The 25,887-nt window shown below is 40.8% G+C and overlaps 2 protein-coding genes across 2 annotated transcripts; one reads left to right on the top strand and one right to left on the bottom strand.

The window, feature by feature from the left end:
• The first annotated feature begins 1,924 nt into the window (after nt 1-1,924).
• On the top strand, nt 1,925-6,665 carry LOC113133953 (actin-related protein 2/3 complex subunit 5-like). Its single transcript, XM_026313033.2, has 4 exons — nt 1,925-2,173; nt 3,181-3,253; nt 5,135-5,311; nt 5,946-6,665. The coding sequence occupies exons 1-4, from the start codon at nt 2,034-2,036 to the stop codon at nt 6,006-6,008; spliced, it is 453 nt and encodes a 150-aa protein (XP_026168818.1). The 5' UTR covers nt 1,925-2,033; the 3' UTR covers nt 6,009-6,665.
• Nucleotides 6,666-7,168: 503 nt separating this feature from the next.
• Nucleotides 7,169-21,852, bottom strand: rnf2 (ring finger protein 2). The gene is made up of 9 exons (XM_026313029.1): nt 20,955-21,852; nt 18,822-18,918; nt 18,272-18,432; nt 16,814-16,896; nt 16,557-16,689; nt 16,363-16,462; nt 13,970-14,142; nt 13,588-13,777; nt 7,169-10,282 (listed from the first exon to the last, which is right to left on the bottom strand). The coding sequence occupies exons 1-9, from the start codon at nt 21,173-21,175 to the stop codon at nt 10,181-10,183; spliced, it is 1,260 nt and encodes a 419-aa protein (XP_026168814.1). The 5' UTR covers nt 21,176-21,852; the 3' UTR covers nt 7,169-10,180.
• Nucleotides 21,853-25,887: the final 4,035 nt, after the last annotated feature.

Genomic DNA, 25,887 nt, shown 5'->3' with positions numbered 1-25,887 from the left:
TGGTAAGGCGATGTGGGGAAAATTACTTGGATATAACTTTTAGACTGTGAATGGGAATCACAGCCAAGGAAATCAGAAGAGTTTCCTTCTAGCGAGATAGAAGAGTAGAGACAAGAAAAGTGCAATGTAGGTAAATGGCCTTAACAGCTGGAAATAAACATTTCACTGACTTTTCCCAAGGCTTTTAATCACATATTACATAGTTATTTTAGAGAAATATGTCAAACCAATTTAAATCAAGCCAAGACAATAGATAGGAGGAAACCATCAATACCTGTCTGGGATATACAGTATAGACTACCTTCACAACAACTGCAAGCACTTGTTAAGGCAGAAAAGAACTATATAAATGAAGGCCATTTAACCACCGAACAGTACATTTAGAATTTACATAAACAGAGATGTTCTCGTCTTTAAGTAACATTCAATCTGTTTGCATATCGAATGCAATCAATGTTTACCCACTTTAATAATACCAGATCAGACTTTGAAATGAAATAATAGTTCAATATAGATATAGATAGTATAGATATTCTTGTGTTAGGTATTTCTTGTCATGCCAAATGTAGCTACAAACTGTGTTAAAGTTACTTGCCACGGATTGGAGTGGGGGGTGGGGGTATATATTTTCTGGTTTGGTCGAGGGGTGAGACAATACAGTAATTGTTCAGTTAGTAACTTTTGGTTGAAAAGCATTGTGGGTGAAATAGTTTTGGTACAATTTTTGGTACAGATTCTGAAACTCTTATACTCACATGAGGTTTTAAGCTAATACACAGTAAAATTTACCAGTTCATTATTAAATAAGCTGTACCAAAACCACTGTTCACTGTTATATTCAGCTGCTGAGGGGAATGGTGCAGTTCTTTAAGTCAAAGGAAAGCTAAAGAGGAGGGGCTATGAGACCTTGGTTTACATATCATTTACATATCATAAACTTGCTATCCACTGACAGCCTGTTGCTCACCATGGACATAAATTCATATGATGTATGATACAGCGAAAAGTGTTAATCCAATGTGAGAAAGTAAGCCTTTTTGAGTGCCAGCAAAGTGCCAGAATTTTTTTTTTGCAGCAGCAGTTATGTGGTGTTCTCATCTGGGCAAAGGTCCATGATGAATACTTTGCAAAGTCATTAAGCAATAAAACAAGGGGGAAAGGGGATGTTAGAGGTCAGAGTTTGTGCGTGCAGGGGGCAGAAGGGGGCAGGGGGCTCAGCTTTCTGACAGCCTGGTGGATGAAGCTAACCTTCAGTCTGCTGGTCCAGGCCTGGAGACTCCTCAGTCACCTTCCTGATGGCAGCAGACTAAAGAAGGTGGGTGATGGACGGGTGGGATCGCCCAGTTGAGGGTGAGACGTGTGTTGTAGGTGTCCTGGAGGGAGGGGAGAGAGACACCCATGATCTTCTCAGCTGCTTTTACTATGGCTTGTTGGACTGACTTGTGCATGAGCCGTGCCACATCGTGATGCAGCTGGTCAGGATGCTCTCGATGGTGCCTTTGTAGAAGGTGCACATGATGGTTGCCGGGGCTTCGGCTCTTCTCGGTTTGCGGAGGAAGTAGAGATGCTGCTGTGCCTTCTTGGCCAGTGATATAAATTGCAAATTCTAAACCTCTATTTATTGATGAAGTGTAGTTCAAAGACTGTGGCAGCACAGTCATTCAGGAGAATATTTATGGTTCTCACACCAATGGACACAGTAATTGCACATCTCACTGAGCAGATAGACCTCTGCTTTATCTAATGTCAATCCCCACTGACTCAAAGACATAAGAGCCATGTCATGCTTAACCTCTGTCTTTAGGCTACAGCCTGTGGAGGACAATTGTTTTTTGTTTTTTTTTAATTAATCTTGTAGTGCGCACTCCAGTCCAGTAGGTGGCGGTGAGGTATCTGAACCCTAGTTTATCAACCGCCAAAACAGTGAGTGAAGAAGAAAAAGAAGCGGAAGTGAAGAAGTAGGGAAGCGGTAGGATTGCTAACTGGACAGTTCGGCTGTAAGTATCTGCTCAGACCTCATTAGTGTGTTCAATATGTCTAAAAATACAGCCTCCGCTCGCTTCAGGAAAGTAGACGTAGATGAATACGACGAGAATAAGTTTGTGGACGAGGAAGACGGAGGAGAGAACCAGGGTGGCCCGGACGAGGCAGAAGTAGACTCCCTGCTCAGGCAATATCCTTTGTGCTGTGACAGCGGGCTCAGCTGCGCAGGTTGGAGCAGGGCTGTGGACTCAGGTCCAGGTATTTATGTCGTGCTGCAGTTCGGCGGCATGTGAACGGGACCGAGTGCGGCACTGTCAGTGCGGCTTCCGGGTGGCAGCAGACAGGAGGGTGCGGTCGCTCCAGTGCGCTGACACTGTGTCTTACCAATATTCAGCAGCAGCAGCAGTAGAAATGAAGTAGTTTATGGACGTGTACATGAACACGTCCATACTCACATACTTGTCAGATGACACAGTTAGGAAAAAGCGATGCATTCATATGAGTTGGACTGCACAAGATATGCAAATGGTTCCTGCTCAACCAGCTGCACTGAATTCCTGCCCATTCCCAGTGAGTCAGTGTTAATACTGCAATACAAGGGATCACTCTGCATAATATTCATACTTTCACAATGAAAATGTTTAATGCAGCATCTTATATTGTAATTAGGCCATCTGTGTAGAGTAGCTTGACCCTTTTTTCCAGGATCTGAATAATACCCTCACCACTGATTAGCCTTGATACGGCTTTAAGGAAGAGAACACTAGATCCAGAAATATATTGAAAATGAAGCATTAGCTCCCAGCCAAGTACCAGACATTTTAAACATTGTCAACACCTTAAACCAAGGAACCAGGCCTATATTCAAGATGGACTATTATTAGACCCATGCCTTTATTTCTAAAATCATATTGTTTTTATGCCTTTATGTTACAACTCAAGCTGCTGGCTGTCGTGTTGAAATGCTGTTGCTGCTGTTAATCTTTATCCCTTCTCTTACCTACGCACCTAATTGCAAAAAATCAGAAGAGCTGGAAAATTTGATTAACAGTAACTTAACACCATGAGTAGCATAACACAAGTCCACATTTTGTGACCGTAGTGCACTGTGACAAATACTTTTTCTCATGTCCTTCTGGAAATGTATATAGATGTCTATCATGTGAAACCACATAGTCCTTGACTGTTGTTTTGCAAGGGGAACATGAATGCAGCTCTTCATGCTGTGCTGAAGAACCCTCCAGTCAACACCAAGAACCAGAACGCCAAGGTACCAGTGTGTGTCTTTGCAAAGTGGTATTATGTACTGTAACTGCAGTAATGATCTCAGAGGATGTCAGTAGAGAAAACCCCCTCTCCCCTTTGATCTGTAATATTCTCATCCCTCTTGTCATTCATTAGTGAAATTATCTGAAGGATTAAGCAGCTGTCTGACATAGTACCAGTGTCTTTGTATCAGTTGTATTCTCTTGGAAGTTCATTGTGATGGTATCAGGAGCAGAATGTCTTTGGTGTTGGTGCCTGATTGCCGACACACTATTAAAATAAACACAGACCAGTCAGCAGGTGGAAGAAAATCAGTTCTGCAAAAGTTACTGTCACTTGATACTGTATCAATACCTTTACTCTGCACAGTGCTTTAAGCATGTTCTCATCCAGCTTTTAATAGCTGTGTGCGTGAGCAAAAGGAGGAAGTGCAGAAGAAATAATGAGGAACTGTGTCCTGAACTGACTTTTAACAACATAACTCAAAGCAAAATTAGATGCAAATTAAAGGTTCAATGTATAACATTTAGAGGAATATAGTAGAAATTTAATAATAGTTTGCCAATATGTTGCCCTTATTGTGTACTCACCAGAAAATACCAATCATTGCATTTTGTTAATCATGCAATGAGCATTTCAATCTACATAGGGAGGGGGTCTACTTTCATGTTTCTACAGCCCAGAACAGACAAACCAGACACTGGCTCCAGACAGGGAATGTCCACCGTACTGCCCCTGGTTCCTACAGACGGGGTTTACATATTACACCTTTAACTATCTTGTTACTTGGGTGTTACTCAAGCAGGCTTTTAGTTTTTGCAGGTTGGTTGCAAAGTTATAAGATCTACTTTTTTTACCTGTTTACATATTCCAGCAGCATTTAAGATTCTGCTGTTAATTATAATTAATGTACAGATGTCTGTCACTTCTGTTTTCATACATTTCACCTTCTCTAAGCTCCCCTTTTAAATTGGATGAATGTTGCATGTGTAAAATATCCTGGATGGTCCTGGACTGCCTTTTGGTTCTCCAATTAGCAGTTCATCAGCTTCAGCAAAGGCAAATGTGTTTGTATAGCACCATTCATACACTAGGCAATTCAAAGTGCTTTACAAGGCATATAATTACATTAAAAGCATAGAAAAGAGCATTTAAAAACAAAGACATTTAAAATAAAATAAATTTTAATTAAAATAAGACATAAAAGCACATTAAGAAAACAAGGATGAACAATTATTTGAAGGCAGTAGTAAACAACAGAGTTTTCAGTCCTGATTTGAATGAGCTGACAGTTTGAGCAGACCTCAGGTGTTCAGGAAGTTTGTTCCACAAGTGAGGAGCACAGTGACTGAATGCTGCTTCACTTTGTTTGGTTCTGGTTCTGGGAATACACAGTAGACCTGTCCCAGATGACCTGAGGGGTCTGGAAACCTCATAGGGAACTAATACATCTTGAATATATTTTGGTCCATAACCATTTAGTGCTTAATAAACTAGCAATAAGATTTTAAAATCTATCCTTTGACTAACGGGAAGCCAGTGTAGTGATCTAAGAACTGGTGTGATATGGTCCAGTTTCCTGGTGTTTGTAAGGACTCTGGCAGCAGCATTCTGGATTAGCTGCATCTGCCTGATTGACTTTTTGCTAAGACCTGTGAACAAGCCATTACAATAATCTAACCTACTGAAGATAAATGCATGAACAAGTTTTTCTGCATCTTGTTTAGGCAGAAAACCTTTTATTCTAGCAATGTTTTTCAGGTGGTATTAGGAAGATTTAGTGATGGATTTTATGTGGTTGTTAAAATTCAGCAGATAAAGCTGAGTCATTAACCTCTGGTGTGTGTGTGTGTGTCTCTGTGTGTCTGTGTGTGTGTCTGTGTAGGAGCGAGCAGAGGTGCTGGTGGTCAAAGTGCTGAGCAGTTTTAAGAGCAGTGACATAGAGAAGGCTGTTGGATCGCTAGACAGAGCAGGAGTGGACCTGCTGATGAAATACATCTACAGAGGCTTTGAGAAACCCTCTGACAACAGCAGTGCCGTACTCCTGCAGTGGCATGAAAAGGTACGTAGTTGGTAATAATAAAATGAATAACAGCAGTGCTGTCAATAAACCAAGAGTTAAGTGTTTTTTTAACTATTGGGGTTTTATAGTTGTGGTCACCAGGGCTTAGCCGAGTCCATGAGGTAGTGTAACTTTGTGTAAAGCAGTTACATTTTTAGCAACAAACATTTATCTGCCATAACAACAGCAAACCCACGAACAAGAACGGTGCTACTTTCTTTGATGGGCATCACCTGTTTTTCCTCATCTTCCCTGTCACCCCTTGATACTCTTCTCAGAGCGCCCATCTCTCTTTACAAACTATGTGGATTAATAACATATGAAAACTTGTATAAAATCTGACTCACACCATGTTTTCAGTCCTGTTCAACTCTGAAGTTGAATAGGAGTCTACAGTTTAATTTACACCCAGGTTTTTTTACTTAAAAGAAGTGCTTTAGCAGTGGGTTATTGGAAAAGCAGAGGACATGTAGTTCAAGGAAAATGTCAATTTGCTTCTTTTTTTCTGGAATCAGCTACATTTACTGAAACCCTGCAGAGGCAACACATGCGTGTGGAAAACTTGGTCAAAATTTGCTTGATGAGCAGTAGTTATTGTGTGTATGTGTGTCTGTCTGTCTGTCTCCATCCTCAGGCTCTGGCAGTGGGAGGGGTGGGCTCTATAGTCAGAGTCCTGACTGCCAGGAAGACTGTCTGATCATCTGAGACCCAACAGACTCCACCTGTGAACAGATGTTACTCAGTGATCTGTCACCAGAGCTGATAACAGGACAGGCCTCCTCTTTTTTCGATTCTTGGACACAATCCCATTTATTTTTGTACTGGAGCTGAGTGTCTTCCTGATGCTGTGTTTTCCTCTTTTTTTCTGCATTCACTATCTTCAGTCACACCTCTGGGATTTAGAAGTGCTGACAGTCAAGCAGGGAGGTGCTGGCACCTCAAACTGTCTGTTTGCCAGCTGTGCAGTGAGAACAGGCACACCAGACCCTTCACTCAGACACATCCTATCCACAGCAGCTCCTTGCTCCTTTCAGACTGCTTCACAGCTGCTCTGATGCCTCTGCTGGCTCACTGTAACATCTTTCCTCTACTTTCCTCCTCCTTTGTCCTCCCTGAAGCTTCTGAGTCATCCACTGAATTGAAGTATTCAAGAAGGCTGTCATAGACTGGTGAGCTGTGCAGGGCATTTTCCTGCCTTTGGCCCAGTGCATGCTGGGAATAGGAGGTTTTTTTTTTGTTGTTTTTTCCTTTAACCTTCTAACTTCTGAACATCTTTGATTTTTTTCTACTTACACCAATTCCACATTGCTTATATTTCTTTTTATATCTCAAATAAAAGACAAAATAATGCGAGCTTGACCGAGTCGGTTCCTGTCTTGTTAGTATTAGTTCAAAATATCTCATTTCTGTAATTTGCTACATGTAGAGTCAGCCTTGGTGCTGTCAGGATTAGTAGATGCGTGGTCTGAAACCACATACAGTAGCTGTGTGAGTTTTAGTACTCTCAGATTAGTCATATATTATCATAAAAATGCCTTAAAGGACGCTATGGTTAGTAGTTATAGATTAACAGTGAATGCAATGTATTAATTATCAGTGTCCAGTTATTAAAATAAACTGGTAAATACCAGTCAGGAAACGCTGAACCTGGGAAGGGAAGAATTTCTACAAGAACAGTTTGAGCTGATTGATAACCTGCTGTAGTTTAGTATAGGAGCATAAAATCTACCTTGACAAATTCTCAACTTCTCTAGGAACATCCAGTTAAAGAAGTGAGATGTGTAAAATACTGATTTTATACCAAAGGTGAATATATCACACCACCCAGGATACAATACCTCATTTTTTGTGAGTAACAAATTAGAAAAGAGGAAAAAGCACTGTGTTCTATGTTGAACACACAAATTCAGTTTATTGTCCAAACAGAAAGATGCAATACAGGTTCCACACACAGCTAATCATACACACAGGTACCATATGAGACATGAGTGAAGCTGTTTTCATGGAGTTGTGACTCAAGCAGATTTTTTTACACATCTGACCCACTGCTAAAAGGAACCTTGTTTTCTCTGTCCTAAAACTACACCAGGTGGAAAGTTCTTCAATCTCTGCTGTCCATTGTGAGTTGAATGAGTCATTTACACTGACATAGGATACACTGACTTGGCACATTAACATGTATTACAAGAACTCAACAGAAATGAAGTGGGGAAATTTGCTTCTTGTCCAAAAAATTTGACAAAATAATGCCAAATTAAAATCCACTTTTTTTTTTTTTTTTAACTGGACAGTAGAGTAAATGTTATACACTGATAAAGACTGAGATGCAGTTGAAAGAAAAATGGTTTTTGTCAAATTAACATAAGTAATATGGGTCAGCAGAAGTTTTCTATTAAATTGCAATAAATTCTTATAAAATGAAACCATAAACTGCCTGAATTCTTTTATAAATGTAGTGAAGTATGTATCTACGAATGTGATAATAATGTCCTATGATTATCAGGTCACCTGTGAGATTGTGGATGTCAAACTGTTCCTCATGTAAAATCCTGTAGGTGATAGTACTCTTGAATCAAATAAGTCACATGTTAACTCTACTGCAAAATATCAAATTGGAAATTTTTTCCAGCTCTTAGTGAAACTAAAAATATCCAATTTTTGAAACATACAGGCTGCCAAGGCCTCATTTTAGATGATGTACCAATACACTCAGCCAATCACTCATGATTAGTGTATCGGCCCCCTTGTGGCCACGGCAGTGCATACAGATCATATTCAACATTAACCCTATTCATGCAACATTTTTCTGCCATGGTAAAAAAAAAAAAAAAGCCTTGTGATGCCCAGCCTGCCCCTGGTTTGATGCTAGTGGTTTGTCCAACAGGTCTTTCAGAGCCTGACAACTGCCCAAATCATGTACAGAACAAAATAACAGGGTAAATATTGGGACGTTATGGTACAAAAACAAGTGGCTTCACATTTGCTCAATCTTAATCTCAAACATTTAAAAGTGTTACAACTTTTCTCAGCTCTGATTTTGGGGAATATTCAGAGCCCGCTGGTAGCTACATGGACAATTAAAGTCTGCAGATGAAGAGTTTTGGGTATCATGTTAGTGTCCGTTCTTTTAGAAGTGACTTCCAGTGAGTGGTGAGTCAGTCGTGGTTTAACAGCAAAGTGCAGGACATGTGAATACTGTAATGGTCTGTCTATGGTGCTGCAAAAACACTCTCCCATCGTCACCCAATCTCTCTCTCTCACTCTCTCTTTCTCTCTCACACACACACACACACACACACATTCCTTCCTTTCCATTTTACAAAAGACATTTATAAAAAGGACAGCCACAGATTTCAGAGTTTGTTTCTACAGGTAACAGATCAAGACAACAGCTATGAGATCCTGCCAGGGACTCCCAATCCAGGTTTTCCAAATGGGTCTGAGAGAAGCTTCTTCTAGTATACACTTAACACCGCTCCAAGCACAGCAGTAGAAACCCTGCTGTCGGAGAAGCTGGAGCACAGCTGTTCACACTGTTAGCACTGTTGTCAGTCATCAGAGCTACATTCATTTGGTGCTCTCCCTTGTTACCTATTAGACTGATTCAGTTGCATGGCCATTCAAACCTTCACCATTCACTGGTTTTATTTGAAAGACAACAGAGACATGTCAAAAATGGATAAGAGGAACACTTGGAACATTGTCATAAGGAAAACAAATCTAACAAAACAAATTGTCTGATTCAATCTCTGCAGCTTCATATATTTATATAGACAATGAATATGCTTACCCCTTGCTGGTCAAAAAAAATTATATTCCTTAGTGTGAACACACTTTTTACCAATTACTATTCAAACATACAGTTTAACACCTGCTTTTTCATAGGCTCCTATACACTATGTGATAACATCATATGTACCATATGGGTCTAATAAAACCTTGGCTGCAATCAGTGTCTGACTGATCAATTAAGAGCAATTTGTTTAGAAGCAAAGACTAATCTAAACCTCTAATCCAGTCCATTTTGTCAGCCACATGATCCAAGAAAGACACTACCAGTTTCTGAGGCATTTAAATTTTCGATGTGAACTATTCAACAGTGATGTTTAGGTTTACAGTGGACAAAAAATTAGACACATTATAACCTTTCTATGCTCTGATAAATGCCAAATTTGTCTTACATGGGCATGTACAGTTGAGCAGCATATTCCCCTATGGTATCTATGTGTTTATGTTCATGAGTGTTAATGTTGGAGCTGGATAGTATGTTCTGCGTTACTTAATGGTGTTTTGTAATTTGTAAGTTGTAGAAGAAATTCTACTTTAACAGTATGGTCCACATAAGTGGTCTCTGAAGCTCTAAATCAAACTGCCCGCACATGTGTCCAACAGTGATTTCTGTTTAGGGTTGACAACTTCACCACATTTCTCTTTCCTTTGGGGTGGACACAGTGGGAAATGGGCCTTTGCTGAAAATCAGTACAGTATAATACATGTTCTTTACATGTTAAATGGCACACACCTAATTCAGACTGGAAATTGAGCCTGGTTTTCTGAGTTCGAGAGAATCTATAGTCACTGTTGGCTGTCCATTATCTCTGATTTATCTGCTGGCTGCTGTGCTGATCTGCTACCTTCTACTGAAAGAATGATAGAAATACACAGAAAGATACAGAGAATATAAAACAAGTTTTTTTCTTTTTACAAGAGTCCTTTTAAGGGTTTCACCAACCCCTGTCATCTCCTTCAGACATACACATTCCTCTCTTCTTGTTTCATGTATGTGTAGGTGTAGCCAAGTCCATCTGTTTACTTCCTACTGGTGAGTGTGTATGTATTTGTGTGCGTATGCATGTCTGTGTGTTATGTCTACTTGTGTTCTTTAGTAGGGGCAAAGTAGAGCTCCATGGGCTTGTTCACCTTCCAGTACTTTTCACTGACCAGCTCCAGAGAGAAGGAGCCATTTAGAACCTGCAGACAGAGTTAACAGATGAAACATCGAGCAGGTTTCCCACTCTCTAAAATTACCATCAAGTTATCATCTGCTGGCACAGAGCCTCATGGAGCGAGTTAGACTCTGGGTAGGTTAAATAATTAAAATTAATGTTTTAGATACAGCTATGCTGTCTGCAGGAGAGTGCACACACACCAACAGCTGGTTGAGGTTCAGATATAAAGTTACATGCAGATTTAACCTTAGCAGTACTGTTAATTTAAAGAGCAGAACCTGTCTTGCAGGTAATGTTTGCAGATAATCAGATCACTACCTAGCTAACAAGCTAATGGTACTAAGATAACTTTAACACACGCCATATTGCATATTGAATTGCCAATTGTAACATTAATTGCAAATTAAATAAAGACACTGAACTTCTATACGAAAGAAGTTAGAAAACATCCTCTACTGCATTATACTGGGTCTTAATTAGGGATGCACCGAATATTCGGCCACCGAAAATTTTCGGCCGAAAACTGAAAATGCACCTTTGGGCCATTTTCGGCCGAAAATTTTCGGACTCTGAAGCAACATGTCTGCGGTGTGGACGTATTTCAGTGTATCTGAGAAAGACCCACGGACAGCGATTTGCAAAACATGTAATGCCGAAATTTCAAGAGGGGGTGCATCTGCAAAGACTTTCTCCACGTCGGGTTTAATTTATCACCTGAAATCCAAACATTCCGATCGCTACTTCACTGCATTGTTGCAATGTGCTAAATAAATATTTGCATAATTTGTAATTGATTTATTCTTTGAAACTTTAATATTAATTTACGCAATTGCAATGCCTTGCTTTTAGTAAAGTATAGCCATAGCCATAAATGCAATGGTACTAATAATTGGCATAATTTCTCTCGGTGTTTCGGTTTTCGGCCTTGGTTTCCTCTTTTTCGGTTTCAGCCAAGAATTTTCATTTCGGTGCATCCCTAGTCTTAATCAAAATAATACACTGAAATGTACCACACCCTAAAGATAATTTCATTCATTCATCCATCATCTATAACGGCTTATTCCCAACTGGGGTCATGAAGATCTGCTGGAGCCTATCCTAGCTCTCTTTGAGTGAAAGCCAGAGGTACATCCTGGACAGTCCATGACAGGGCCAGATAGAGAAGAGAAACAACCGGGAGGTCTGGACCCTCTTCTACTCTGGACCTGCCCATGGTGAGAGGTGGCCGGCGAGTGTGGGCTTGCTTGTAACTCCCCAGCTGAGCTGCCATGTGCTGGAGTTCTCCCAGGTGAATGAGAGGGTCATTTCCCTGCGCTTTCAGGTTGGGGATCGGTCTCTTACTGTTGTACAGAGTACCCGGCCTTCTTGGAGTCCCTAGGATGGGTGGTGGAAAGTGCTCCAACTCCGTCATTCTGCTGGAGGACTTCAACGCTCACACAGACCATGTTCCCCACTTCCATTGTCACGATGGCCACTTAAAGCTGTGGTCGTAAGGTCTCCGGTGCCTGTCGTGGGCGGCAATCCCCGAACCCAGTGGTGGACACCGGAAGTAAGGGATGCCGTCAAGCTGAAGAAGGAGTCCTATCGAGCCTGGTTGGCTCATGGGACTCCCAAGGCACCTGAGAGGTACCGGCAGGCCAAGAGCGCAAGAGCCCAGGCAGTGACAGAGGCAAAAACACGCATCTGGGAGGAGTTCGGTGAGGCCATGGAGAAGAACTATCAGTCAGCCTCGAGGAAATTCTGGCCAACTGTCCAGCGACTCAGGAGGGGGAAGCAATGCTCTGCCAACACTGTGTACAGTGTAGGTATCTCTGTATGTTGTTGGGCTGTCTTGGCTGGCACGACTCTGCAACATCTCGTGGTGATTGGAGACAGTACCTCTGGACTGGCAGACCGGCGTGGTGGTCTCTCTTTTCAAGAACAGGGACCGGAGGGTGCGTTCCAACCACAGGGGGAATCACACTCCTCAGCCTTCCTGGGAAAGTCTATGCCAGGGTAATGGAGAGGAGAATTCGGCCGATAGTAGAACCTTGGATTCAAGAAGAACAATGCGGATTTCGCCCTGGTCGTGAAACACTGGACGAGCTCTATGCCCTCTCCAGAGTGCTCGAGGGTTCATGGGAGTTTGCCCAAACAGTCTACATGTGCTTTGTGGACTTGGAGAAGGCATTCGACCATGTCCCTCGAGCATGGACCCCGGGGTCCAAGGCCCTTTGCTAAGGGCTGTCCGGTCTCTGTATGAACGGAGCAGGAGTCTGGTTCGCATTGCCAGCAGAAAGTCAGACCTGTTCCCAGTGCATGTTGGACTCCTGCAGGGCTGTCCTTTGTCACCGGTTCTGTTCACTATTTTTATGGGCAGAATTTCTACATGCAGTCAGGGACCTGAGGGAGTCCAGTTCGGGAACCATACAATTGCATCTCTGCTTTTTGCAGATGATGTTGTCCTGCTGGCTTCATCGAGCCAGGACATTCAGTATGCACCGGGGCGGTTTGCTGCCGTGTGTGAAGCAGCTGGGATGAAAATCAGCACCTCCAAATTCGAGGCCATGGTTCTCAACTGGAAAAAGGGGGCTTGCACTCTCCAGGTCAGAGGAGAGTATCTCAGGGTTTTGTTCATGAGTAAGGGAAGAATGGAACGGTAGACTGACAGACAGATCGGTGCAACGGCAGCAGCAACGCGATTGATGTACCGGTCTGTTGTGGTAAAGAAGGAGCTGAGTTGAAATGCGAAGCTCCAGTCAACCTACGTTCCTACCCTGATCGAAGATCTCGAATACAAGCGGCCAAAATGAGTTTCCTCCGCAGGGTGGCTGGCCACTCCCTTAGAGATAGGGTGAGGAGCTTGGTCACCAGGGAGGAGCTCGGAGTAGAGCCACCGCTCCTCCACATTGAGAGGGAACCAGCTGAGGTGGCTCGGGCATCTGTTCCGGATGCCCTCTAGACACCTCCCTAGGGAGAACGGGAGGGCATGCCCCACTGGGAGGAGTCCTCAGGGAAGACCCAGGACATGCTGGAGGGACTATGTCTCTCGGGTGGCCTGGGAATGCATCAGTATTCCACCGGAAAAGCTGGAGGAAATGACCAGGGAGAAGGAAGTCTGGGCATCTATGCTTAGACCACTGCCCCCATGACCCAGGCCCAGATCATTGGCAGAAAATGGATGGATAGATGGAGTTCCAAAGCTACAGTATTTTAGAAGTAGTCAAAAGGATGATGATTTGCTACATTTACCCGGAAAATTCTAATTAAATTAAATTCCGAGTACAGTGCTATCTTTGCTGCACAGATGATCGCTGTCTGCGTGTGTGCGTGTGTGTGTGTACTCACAGTGAACTGGTTTCCAGCAGTAGGTATGTAGATGGTGTACTGTTTCTCTGAAGCTGCCTCCACATTAACAGGACTGGCCTCAGTGTTTCTTCTCAGCTCCTCCAGAGCCAATCGCACAGCCAAGTATTTAGATAGGTGATCCACTGTGGCATTGCCAGAAGTCTTAATGTAGCGAGGGACAAACTCCATGCTACAAGCACACACATTCCAACATGTGTAACTCAACAACTGATGACTACAGAGCAACAAGACATGGTACAGATGTGGTTGTGTACTTAAAACTGATTTTTTTAGTGGGCTCAGTTTACGAATCAAAATGTAGTAAAGGCCCTAGTATAGACTAACTATATTAACTTTAAAATGTATTTCTGTGTGACACTACCTGTTGTGACCGTCATCCTTCTCCATCAGGGTGGGATGTGGCCTGAACACCAGTTCTATTTCACTTGCACCACCATCAATCACAGAGTCCCCACCCCCATTCTCAGCAGCATTATCCATGTCCAAACCACTGTCATCACTTGTCTTGGTGCGCTTAATGCTTGGACCCGCTTCCTGAGGAAGCAGACAAAAATAGACAGTATTTGTATGAACACTAGTTGTTAAACTATTTGTATTCATATCCCTTAAACATTTATATTTATTTACTAATGCCAAATAAAATTTGACAAAATATTATTTAATTGTGAAACATATAACAAAATGATTCAGTAATTCCCATTTAGACGAGACAAGTTACAAAATTAAATATTAATAAAACTGAAGAAAAACGCAGATAACAGGGTCTCTAGAGGCTACTAAAAAGTGAAAATGTACTTTTTTCCCAACACTGATATCGATTCAAAATGAGCAGTAAGGCTTAAAGGACATTGTCAAAATGTGTTCAAGATACAGTGGGTACGGAAAGTATTCAGACCCCTTTAAATTTTTCACTCTTTGTGTCATTGCAGCCATTTGCCAAAATCAAAAAAGTTCATTTTATTTCTCATTAATGTACACTCAGCACCCCATCTTGACAGAAAAAAACAGAAATGTAGAAATTTTTGCAAATTTATTAAAAAAGAAAAACTGAAATATCACATGGTCATAAGTATTCAGACCCTGTGCTCAGTATTGAGTAGAAGCACCCTTTTGAGCTAGTACAGCCATGAGTCTTCTTGGGAATGATGCAACAAGTTTTTCACACCTGGATTTGGGGATCCTCTGCCATTCTTCCTTGCAGATCCTCTCCAGTTCTGTCAGGTTGGATGGTGAACGTTGGTGGACAGCCATTTTCAGGTCTCTCCAGAGATGATCAATTGGGTTTAGGTCAGGACTCTGGCTGGGCCAGTCAAGAACGGTCACAGAGTTGTTCCGAAGCCACTCCTTTGTTATTTTAGCTGTGTGCTTAGGGTCATTGTCCTGTTAAAAGGTGAACCTTCGGCCCAGTCTGAGGTCCTGAGCACTCTGGAAGAGGTTTTCTTCCAGGATATCTCTGTACTTGGCCACATTCATCTTTCCTTCAATTGCAACCAGTCGTCCTGTCCCTGCAGCTGAAAAACACCCCCACAACATGATGCTCCCACCACCATGTTTCACTGTAGGGATTGTATTGGGCAGGTGATGAGCAGTGCCTGGTTTTCGCCACACATACCGCTTAGAATTAACGCCAAAAAGTTCAATCTTGGTCTCATCAGACCAGAGAATCTTATTTCTCATAGTCTGGGAGTCCTTCATGTGTTTTTTGGCAAACTCTGTGCGGGCTTTCATGTGTGTTGCACTGAGGAGAGGCTTCCGTCGGGCCACTCTGCCATAAAGCCCCGACTGGTGGAGGGCTGCAGTGATAGTTGACCTTGTGGAACTTTCTCCCATCTCCCTACTGCATCTCTGGAGCTCAGCCACAGTGATCTTTGGATTCTTCTTTACCTCTCTCACCAAGGCTCTTCTCCCACGATTATTCAGTTTGGCTGGACGGCCAGGTCTAGGAAGAGTTCTGGTCGTCCCAAACTTATTCCATTTGAGGATTATGGAGGCCACTGTGCTCTTAGGAACCTTGAGTGCTGCAGAAATTCTTTTGTAACCTTGGCCAGATCTGTGCCTTGCCACAATTCTGTCTCTGAGCTCCTTGGGCAGTTCCTTCGACCTCATGATTCTCATTTGCTCTGACATGCACTGTGAGCTGTAAGGTCTTATATAGACAGGTGTGTGCCTTTCCTAATCAAGTCCAATCAGTTTAATTAAACACAGCTGGACTCCAATGAAGGAGCAGAACCATCTCAAGGAGGATCAGAAGAAATGGACAGCATGTGAGTTAAATATGAGTGTCACTGCAAAGGGTCTGAATACTTATGACCATGTGATATTTCAGTTTTTCTTTTTTAATAAATTTGCAAAAATTTCTACATTTCTGGTTTTTTCTGTCAAGATGGGGTGCTGAGTGTACATTAGTGAGAAATAAAATGAACTTTTTTGATTTTGGCAAATGGCTGCAATGACACAAAGAGTGAACGATTTAAAGGGGTCTGAATACTTTCCGTACCCACTGTAGGTAAAAAGGTAAACACAAAAATATTATTTCTTTCATAAATGATATTAGAATAATCTCAGAAAATTAATTATCAATGAAAAATAACCTACTAATAGCCTAATACTTAACAGAAATATAATAATATCATCTGTTACATCAATCCCATTGTGTTTTGCCAAATGGTCACAGCACTACAGTGATTCCATGACGTGACACGTGCTTTGTTTATTTTATATAGCATGTTAGTGTGTATGTATATAATAACACACCTGGTTGCTGTGGACAGAAGCGTTGCTACAATGGGAGGAGTCCCCATTGTCCTCAGCTCCACTGCCATTCTCCACTGTGTGCCTCTTACCACGCTGCAGTCTAACAAGAACAAATGCAAATGTAATTTCTTAGACCAAACAAACAAACTTTTTGTGTTTGCATTACCTGTGTGTGTTGTGACTGGTGTCTTTACCTGGTCATGGCTTGGATTTTCAACCCCTCCTCTATGCTGTGGGACAAGGCTTGCTGGTTGTTGTGTTTGCTAATGCGCGCCAGCACTCTCTCCTGGTGGGCTTCATACTCATCACGGCTGGGGTAGATCTTACCTAAAATGGGATGAAAAGGCATAAAACAAAAGATTACTATATATTGTACATAGCATTTAAACACTACTAAACTGTGACAGTTTTAAGTGATGACAACCCCTTGAATTTTCTCATGGTTACTTACTAATCAGAGCATCAAAATTTGGGTCTGGACGGAGCGATCTCTTAGATACCAGCTTTTTACGACAGGTAGGACACTCTTTATTACTGGAAAGACATGGTGAACAGAGATATATTGAAACATTCATCAATGTCATCAATTAAAACAGTGCTGAAGTACCAATTTGAACTGCTATTATTAAAACTACAACATGAGCTGTTTCCTAATATTTTAGTTCGCTCCATAACATCTTAACATGAAGATGTGCTGTCAAAGTTACTGTGAACTATGCTCACTGAACAGCCTAACAGCAGTGAAGTATTAGCTGCAGGAATACATCACTATGGCTCACTCACAGGTTAGGAAGCTCCCAATTCCTGCATCAGCTGAGGTTGCAATGAAGATGTAGTTAAAGGGTTGCATTAAGCATAACAGGAGAGGAACAGGGAGGGGTGGGAGGACCTGAGTGATTTTCTCTCGAGTCTGAAACTAGCACTAGCTTGGTGTCCAGAGCATACTGTAATCTTAACACAAGACATTTCACTTAAAACAAACTTAGAAAAAAATAGATCCAGTCAAACCTGAATACGCAGAGGTGCCTGAGGCTACATGTGGGCACTTTAAAGTTCACTTTGCAAGACAATGCATAACTAATCTACACAAACATTTCTCCATTGACTTTTGAGAGTTTAATGTCAAAACTGAATTAGAACAAATGTCACTGTTGAAAGCAATAAGAAGGCCTCTGACTAGGGAGCAGTGCCTATGTAAGCAGCATTTGTTTCGATGATCTCCACTGTATTAACATACACAATAATAATGACTGATAATGGTAGCTAGGAATACACAGAGATGTAAGTGATGTCATTCTGTCAATTCAAATGCTGAATTGTGTTGAGGAGTATCTTTGTTGTCAAAATGGGCACAAAGGAATGGACTCATTTGTGAACTCCGTCTTCATTTGACACTCGGGCGTCAGGTGATGATGGCGTGCAATGCTGACAGCTTTCTTTTAAGTCCCTCATGCTTGGCAGGGAGGGTGACTGATGTTCAGATAACAGGGTCTTTATTATGTCTTTGTTATAAATATATATAATTAAAATATGGACCGTGAAACTGCCTGCTGTTTGGTAAATCTGTGTCACAGATGAAAACATTTAAAACAGAAAATGGACAATTCAAGCAGTCGACAGCATGAGAGTACTGTTTTATGACAAAAATGTGAACTTATCTTTTTACCAATAATGCTGTGTCAAACAGTTCATGTTTGCACATACCTCATGCGCTGTAATTTCATCAGCTTCAGTCTTTGAGTGACAGCTTTTTCTGATTATTGAGACCACACCTGACACTCTCCCTACCCTCAGAAGTCTCCATTACTTATCCTCAGCAACTGTGACTAAATGAGCCAGTGGGAATGGTGTTCCTATGGCGATGGGAGAGGGGGTTTTCCTGGTTACTACTATAAGGTTAAAAACTCACCCAGATCTTAAAGCTGTGATAATACAATCAGCGCAGAATCGATGCAGACATTCTTTGGTTGTCATTGTGTTCTTCAACATGTCCAGACAGATGGGACACATTAGTTCGCTGTGCAAGGACCTGGGTGACACTGCTATCTCGAGTCCATCTGTTATAGCCTCCTTTGCCGATCCGAGACAGATCAAGATGTAGATTAGTGCACATCAATACATAAATACACTGATCTGTGGAGTGGTACACAACTGACTCAGTATAGTTCCTGTGTGACTGATGTTTGTAGGTGCTAAAAATTCCACAACCATGACAACAGAAAAGTCATAGTTTTTAGTATTGCACACCTTAGTGTTTTATTTTCAGTAGCAATTTTACTATGAAAAATGATAGGAATTGATTTAAATGTGAGACAGTACCATAGAGTTGTGAAAAACAATTTTAAAGATCTACACAAGAAACATAACATATGAGTGGTAAATTTTTTTTAAAAAGAAAGAAAGAGCATAAGAACAAATGTTATAGTCTGTAAATGGACTGATGTGGTATGAATTCTTACCTGTGGAGTTCTCTGTAGCTCATACAGACTCAGTTCCCAGGTCTTACTAAGGGGTTGAACCCCATTGGTCTGAACTGTCTGAGTCATCACTGCAACACTGCAACACAAAAATAAATTGTTTTGGACAACCTTAGCAGAATAGAACTTGGCTTTCCCCACACAACATGGAGTTGACGTTGACAACAAAGTCAGTCAATTTCTACAGAGGTTAATAGTAGGTCTTAAGGCTTTCCTTAAGTGTGAGTTTTTGCTTATTTTGTTTTGTTTCATACAAGATATTTAGGTTAAGCAGAAATTACACAGGACCCTATGCTTATATTCTTACACTACTGTAGTTTTGCCAAAACATGGAGACTTACCGTTAGAATTCATGCATTTTAAGGCCATTTTAAAAAATACTTAGAATGAGCTGAACAAAAATTGCTTTGCAGTAACTGACTTAAAACTGGCCAAAATGTTCACAGCATTGTGGACTGATAAAAAACTCAATAACTCAGTTGGAAAGCATCTCAATAACATTAACATTAGTATAGCTATAGGAAACAGTAGATATTTATAACCAATTAAATACTAGTAATTTACACACATATATTATTCAAAGGGAAGAGAGAAGTTCACACCTAGCCATGTCATTCATATTCTAACAGAGAATACACTCAAGAAGGTCAGAACATCTGCATTTGGTGTTGCTTATGTTTCCTCATCAGCATTTGTACATGGTGGTTTTAGAGTAGGGCTACTTTCCAAACACACTTCTATTTGCTTAGATTTAAGACTTAAATAGAGTTTGCAATTATTCTACTTTAAATGTCATGCTCTAATAAACATACATTTGTTTACACATCTGGGAGAAAATTATAAATTACACCACAAAAGTAAGTGTTTTTTCTGTCCTAAGCATTTCTTACCAATCTACTTTCCTATCTGGATAGCTACTAAAAAATGATGGGATGTCTACAGCATGTCTGTTGATGTAGGTTACCAAAAGCAATAACTGATGCTCCTCTGACCTGCTGAAGGTCTGGGGTGTTTCAGATTTAGTCTGATTTAGTCAGGAATCATCAAAAAGGGAATTTTCATATAAAACTCTTAAGTTAACAGACATTTTAGGTCACGATTTGAGTTAAGTGCAACTCCACTTAAATCATAAAAAGTTCGTTATTTTGCAGCATTATCCACCTGACACTAATTAACACTCAGGACTAAATATGGGTCCTATTAGGTTTTAAGCTAAGAAGAGGTAGAAAGTTGTTTTCCCAAAAATTATTCGTCCTATGGCCAGTCTGTGTTATCTGACCACCTTTAGAAAGCTGAATGTGAGTTATTCATATCTACTCTGACTGCTGAGTTTCTGTGACCATACACGTGACAGACAAGAGGTGAAAGTAGGGGTGGTCTAGATTAAACACACACGTTGGCTAAAGGCAAGCTAATGGATCTTTTAACATATGCTGAACGTAAAGAAAACACTAACAGTTTGAAACATCGCCACGGCGGTTTATACGTTTTCTGGACCACGGTTATTAATAAACAAAACCTTAGGTATTACCACTGCTGATTCAGTTTAGATACGTGTGTTTGTGGCTTGCGGTCTTGTGTAGTTTATTTTGCTAGAACAAAACATTGACATTTGACAATCTTATTAGGGTTAGGTAACCCACCGCTACTCCTACACAAACCTCTCGCACAGATTTCGTATAAAAACCTCTGGGGCTCGGCTAACACGTCCATGCTAACTACCCACCACAGAGCTAGCTATTCTTCGAAACGCCAACATTAGAGGTAACATACGCTGAAGATATGGCATGCATGTAGCCGACAGATCATAAAACATGTATATACGTCCGCAACACTTAGATGTTGTCTATTTAAATTGTAACGTTAATGACACAAAAGCTAATATCTGAAATATTTAGAGGGGGTCGTGAATGTAATTTGCCGCTGACAGAAAACAACAACAGAAAGAGCCGACGAACCAATGTCTTGAAGCCTAGGTAGTCTAAATGCTTTGCGAACCTTATTTCCAGCATTGAAACAGTTGCACTCTAATATTTGGACGGCCAGTGAGACACTTATGCAGAAATAAAGCAAAATATTCGCAGACTATATAAATATGATTGTTTCTCTACTTACATTTTCAGTTGAAGAGCCGATCCTGCCAGCGCGTTTAGTCGAAAGCAATATGGCGGATGCACATGAAGCGATGTAGTCTGGGAAATTGAGGCCCTATGCCAGAGGGGCCCGGGGTCCCGACTCACAAAGTAATGGCAGGACAGGATGAGATGACTAAAAACAACCGACAGCGTATCTGTATGTCTAAAAAAAACGGCACTTAAATTATTTGAGAAAAACATAATCCTTGCTCCCAGCAATGAAACAGGTGAGAACTGGCCTACCAGCTGCTAATCTAAAGGCACAAATACATCAAATCCTGATGTGGCCTGAAGGGCAAAACAGAAAGAAGATTTTGAAATTAAACATTTATTAAAAAGAAGTGATGCAGGTAGCCACCATGTTTGCAGCGTCTAAATTATATCTCCCCTTTAGAGTCACCTTCAATCATTCAGGTTGTATTCATGCTGGCTATGCTTTGTTTACTATGATGTAGTTTTTCCATTGATAACACCAGAAGATCTCAGAGCTCTAGTGAAGTGAACAGCCTGTTGATTAGATGTAGGTATTTACCACCAGTTCAATTGTTTTACTTCACTGTTAAGTAGATAATTTTACTGCTGCTACTGTCAATTGCAAATATAGCTACTGTAAAAATCAGTGTCAATTACACAATATATATTTTAACTGCATAGTGTAGTTACCTCCCAGCTGGGTGGTATTAAAGTGGTTGCCTGTGACAGCTATTAGCAGTTATAATCAAATTATTTAATTTAACTTTGCAGAGACAGTTTGACATGTTCGAGACTGGAAAGAATATACAGTAACAAGGTTTTTAAAAACGTATGATGTTAGGTGGAAGATGCTCTATTGAATGGGTTGATATGACATATGATGATTTAAAAGATACTAGCCTACTATGTCTTGAACAATAGCCTACATAAAATGGATAGGAGACAGCTTGTGGGGAACAGAGATTGAGTCAGAGACCAAACCAAACGAATCTGCATGTCCTGAAGGAAATGCCCCAAGTTGATAACACAGGATCAGATGTCTTCCAATTCAAAGAACCAGAGTATCGCTCTGCTAAAACATACTACTGTTAGCATAGTGTTGAGTACAGTCAGCTTACCTGTAAGAAATATGAAGATTGAGTTACTGTCGCAATCCCTATTTCCTGTTTTATGTCTTTTATTTTAAAGCATTTCCTGTTCCTAGTGTGTCTCTTGTTTGTTGTAGCTTTGCTTTTGTTCATTAGCATTTGATTGTTTCCAGGTGTGTCTTGTTAACCTGTCCTCTATGTTTGGATTAGATGAGTGTTCATGGATTCTTGTGGATCCCTTGTGTCTGAACTTCTGTGTGTACGGTATTGTGTTTCTTTTCACAGTGTATCTTTCCCTGCTTGTTTTTCCCTGAGTTGTTAATAAACCTCTGTGTAAACTGACTCTCAGTGTTTACTTGCGTGTGTCCTAAAAAACATGACAGTAACAATCAGGGATAAGCTACTTATCATGTATTGACTACTACTTTTGCTGTATTTGGTCCTACTCCAAGACCCTTTACACATGTCCCACAAACAATAAAACATGTATGTCTCATAGAGGACATCACAATGTGAGGAGAAAAACACAATATTATCGAATGTATCAAGTGTAACGGAAAACATTGCCCAGATTTGGGTCTGCCACAGAACAGAAAATTAGTTCCGAGTTACCATAATTAGTAGGTTACCAACATTTTGAGCCACACAGCAAGGATCTCTGAGTATGGGGACTATTATTTTTTATAGCAGTTTTTATCATGGTGATGTGAACATAAGAAGTTTTGGAAAATTGAACATAATAGATTATAAAAATCACCATCACTACATAAATACAATAAATATATTTAACAATTTTCTTTGCCAATGAAATGTGGCCAAACTGAAATACAGTTCATAAATGAATGTATTTGTTGCCAGTATTACATGCTTGGAAATCTTAATGCATGTCCTTCTTAAGAATTTAAAGGTAACACTTAGAGCGCCTCCTTCCGGCCATTTCCCACAAAGCAGAGAAACACATCATTTACACTGACACAACACACCGATCAGCCATAACATTGACCACCTGCCAAACTCTGTGTACACAGCAGTCAATGCAGCAGTAGATTTGCACTTGTGTCACTCTGCAGCTTACTGTGCATCTTCTGTGAATCTGTTGTTTTCATAGCTCTACTGTGAGGATGAGAAACACAGTTAGAGATGATTTTTTAAAACCAATTCAACATCCTCCCTACTTTAGTTGGCTTATCACCACTACAGCCACTGAATGTTTCTCTTCATAGAGCCCAGTGTACATTATTTCAAACACTGCAACAAAGATTCAAACAAATTGGGATTTTTAGAAAAGTATGAATGAAGTTGTAAAAACTACAACTCCTACACAATATTTATCATCATATGAGGAGAGGCCTGTAGCTACAGTTAAAGGTATTTTCTACACCACTGAAGCCTTTCTACAGTATGTCCATGTAAACCAGCACATACCAGCATAGAGAAAATTTCCCATGAATTTTACCTATGGGCCCAATCAAAATTTGCTCTTTAATATAACTATTAAATCACCAAAATCACAGAAATATGATTTAAATCAAAAGCCGTAATAGCAACTCATTCCTCAGTGTGATGCATCTGTGCATCTGTGAAAATATCAAGTAAATCTATCAAACTTTCTGAGTTGAAAAGTGGCAAAATTTTGTTCATCAATGATAATAAAGAGAAACAGGATCTGAATGAGTGCTGGGATGTAAACATTTAAAGTAGGCCTATAACTGAAATGAAACGTGCAGGCTAGTTTCTCTTTTTATTAAAATTGTTATTAAATTTTATTATTTTTATTAAATTAAAAATAAAAAAACAAAAATCCACAGGCAGAATTCGCAGGAATAGCCCCCTCCAGCAGCTGGACTATATTACTACATTAGATCTACATTAGGTCCAATAAAACTACTTATTGTACATATAAATTTGTATATGTATGTATTATATATTATGAGGAATGTGATAAAATAAAATGATTGTTAAAAAATTGTTTGGTTTTACAACAAATTCTGTTCTAGGATGGTGCCTGTTAGGTGGCAGCCAGTTACAGCAGCTCCTCTGTTTGTTTTTTGCAAGTTTACTGAATTATCATCTGATAATCCAAGTCAAATCAAGATCTATGCTTTCTCTCTGATATGAGTTGGGATTTTCTAATTATGGATCTTCTATTATATGGAGATTATGGAAACTGTATATATACATTTCTGTGGCAACGGCATCTATACTGAGAACAAGTCTGCTTCTCGGTATAAAACCTGGAATCCCCCAAGACCTGAGGAGGTGTAGGAGGGGCTGCAGAGCAGGAATGAAGTATCGAGAAAAACGTAGGAGATTTAAACCATTTCTCCCAACAATTATTATGGGGAATGTGAGGTCACTCTGCAACAAAGTGGATGAACTTTCTGTTTTAGCTAGCAGCCAGTGACAGTACAGAAAGTGTAGCTTGATTTGCTTCACCAAGACCTGACTGAATGAAAATATACCAGGCAGCTCGCTTGAACTGCCTGGGTTCTCACTAGTGCAAGCGGACAGAGGTGCAACACTTTACATGTAACAGTGAAAATAATGACTGCCTATAAGAAGTCACACACTGCTGTGGAAGGAGACTCAAAGTTTGCTAATGAACTTAACCTGTTCTTCAATAGATTTGACACCTCCTCTGCTGCCTCCTCATTGCCCACCGATGCCATCTCCTCTATCAGCAGCCATACAACATTGAAGTATACCTCATCTCCAATACCTCCTCCCCTCCCCTCACCATCTGACTCCTCATCAACACAATACAAGGAACTGGCACCATTCCTGTTTACACTCTACACCTCAGACTTCCACGACGACTCAGGAACCTGTCACCTCTAGAAGTTCTCTGATGACTCTTCAATCATTGGATGCATCAATAATGATAACGATGATAAGGAATACAGACACTTGATAAAAAGCTTTGTTGACTGGTGTAACAACTGTCTAAAGCTCAATATCAAGAAAACCAGATGTGGTGGACTTTAGGAGGAGTAGGAACACCCGAGTCCCTGTCTCCATCCTTGGAGAGGAAGTAGGGATTGTGGACTCCTACAAATACCTTGGAGTCCACATTAACAACAAACTGGACTGGTCAAACAATACAGATGCACTCTTCAAGAAAGGACAGAGCAGACTGTTCTTCCTCAGGAGACTCTGTTCTTTTGGTGTGTGCAACAAGCTACTGAAGATGTTCTATCAGTCTGTAGTAGCAAGTGCAATGTTCTTTGCAGTTGTGTGCTGGGGAGGTGGCATCAAGGCTGGTGAGGCCAACAGACCAAATAAGTTAATCAGTAAGGCAAAATCTGTTGTTGGACTGGAACTGGACAGTCTGGAGGCTGTGGAAGAGAGGAGGATGGTGGACAAAATAAACTCCATACTGGACAATTCTGCCCACCCACTTCATGAGGAACTGTGGCGAATGGGAAGTTCATTCAGCCACAGACTAATTCCTCCTAAAGCCAAGACTGAGAGATTCAGGAAGTCTTTTGTGTCCACGGCCATAAGACTCTATAATTCCACAAAATAAACAATAACACGCGCGCACACACACACACACACACACACACACACACACACACACACACACACACACACACACACACACACACACAAAGAGTCCAATTAATTTGTTTGTCTGTGTAGGTTAGTAGACCAGGCAATGAAGCAGCGTCTCTGCGGTGCAGATCTCCTGTAATTCTTCACTGGACAGCTGTAAGTGAAAAACATCATGTGGATGTAACGAATGAAATCAAAATATTAGTATCTTTTGCGCGTGCGTAACCTTCACTGTGTGAGCGTGAGCGTGGCCAGAAGGCGTAGTTACATGAGAAGGGGGTCGAAATGGGCGGAGCA

The sequence above is a fragment of the Mastacembelus armatus genome, chromosome 17 (genome assembly GCF_900324485.2).
Source record: "Mastacembelus armatus chromosome 17, fMasArm1.2, whole genome shotgun sequence".
Classification (NCBI taxonomy): Eukaryota; Metazoa; Chordata; class Actinopteri; order Synbranchiformes; family Mastacembelidae; genus Mastacembelus; species Mastacembelus armatus.
The sequence above is the reverse complement of the archived record's forward strand: the minus strand, read 5'-3'. Positions and strand labels throughout refer to the sequence as shown.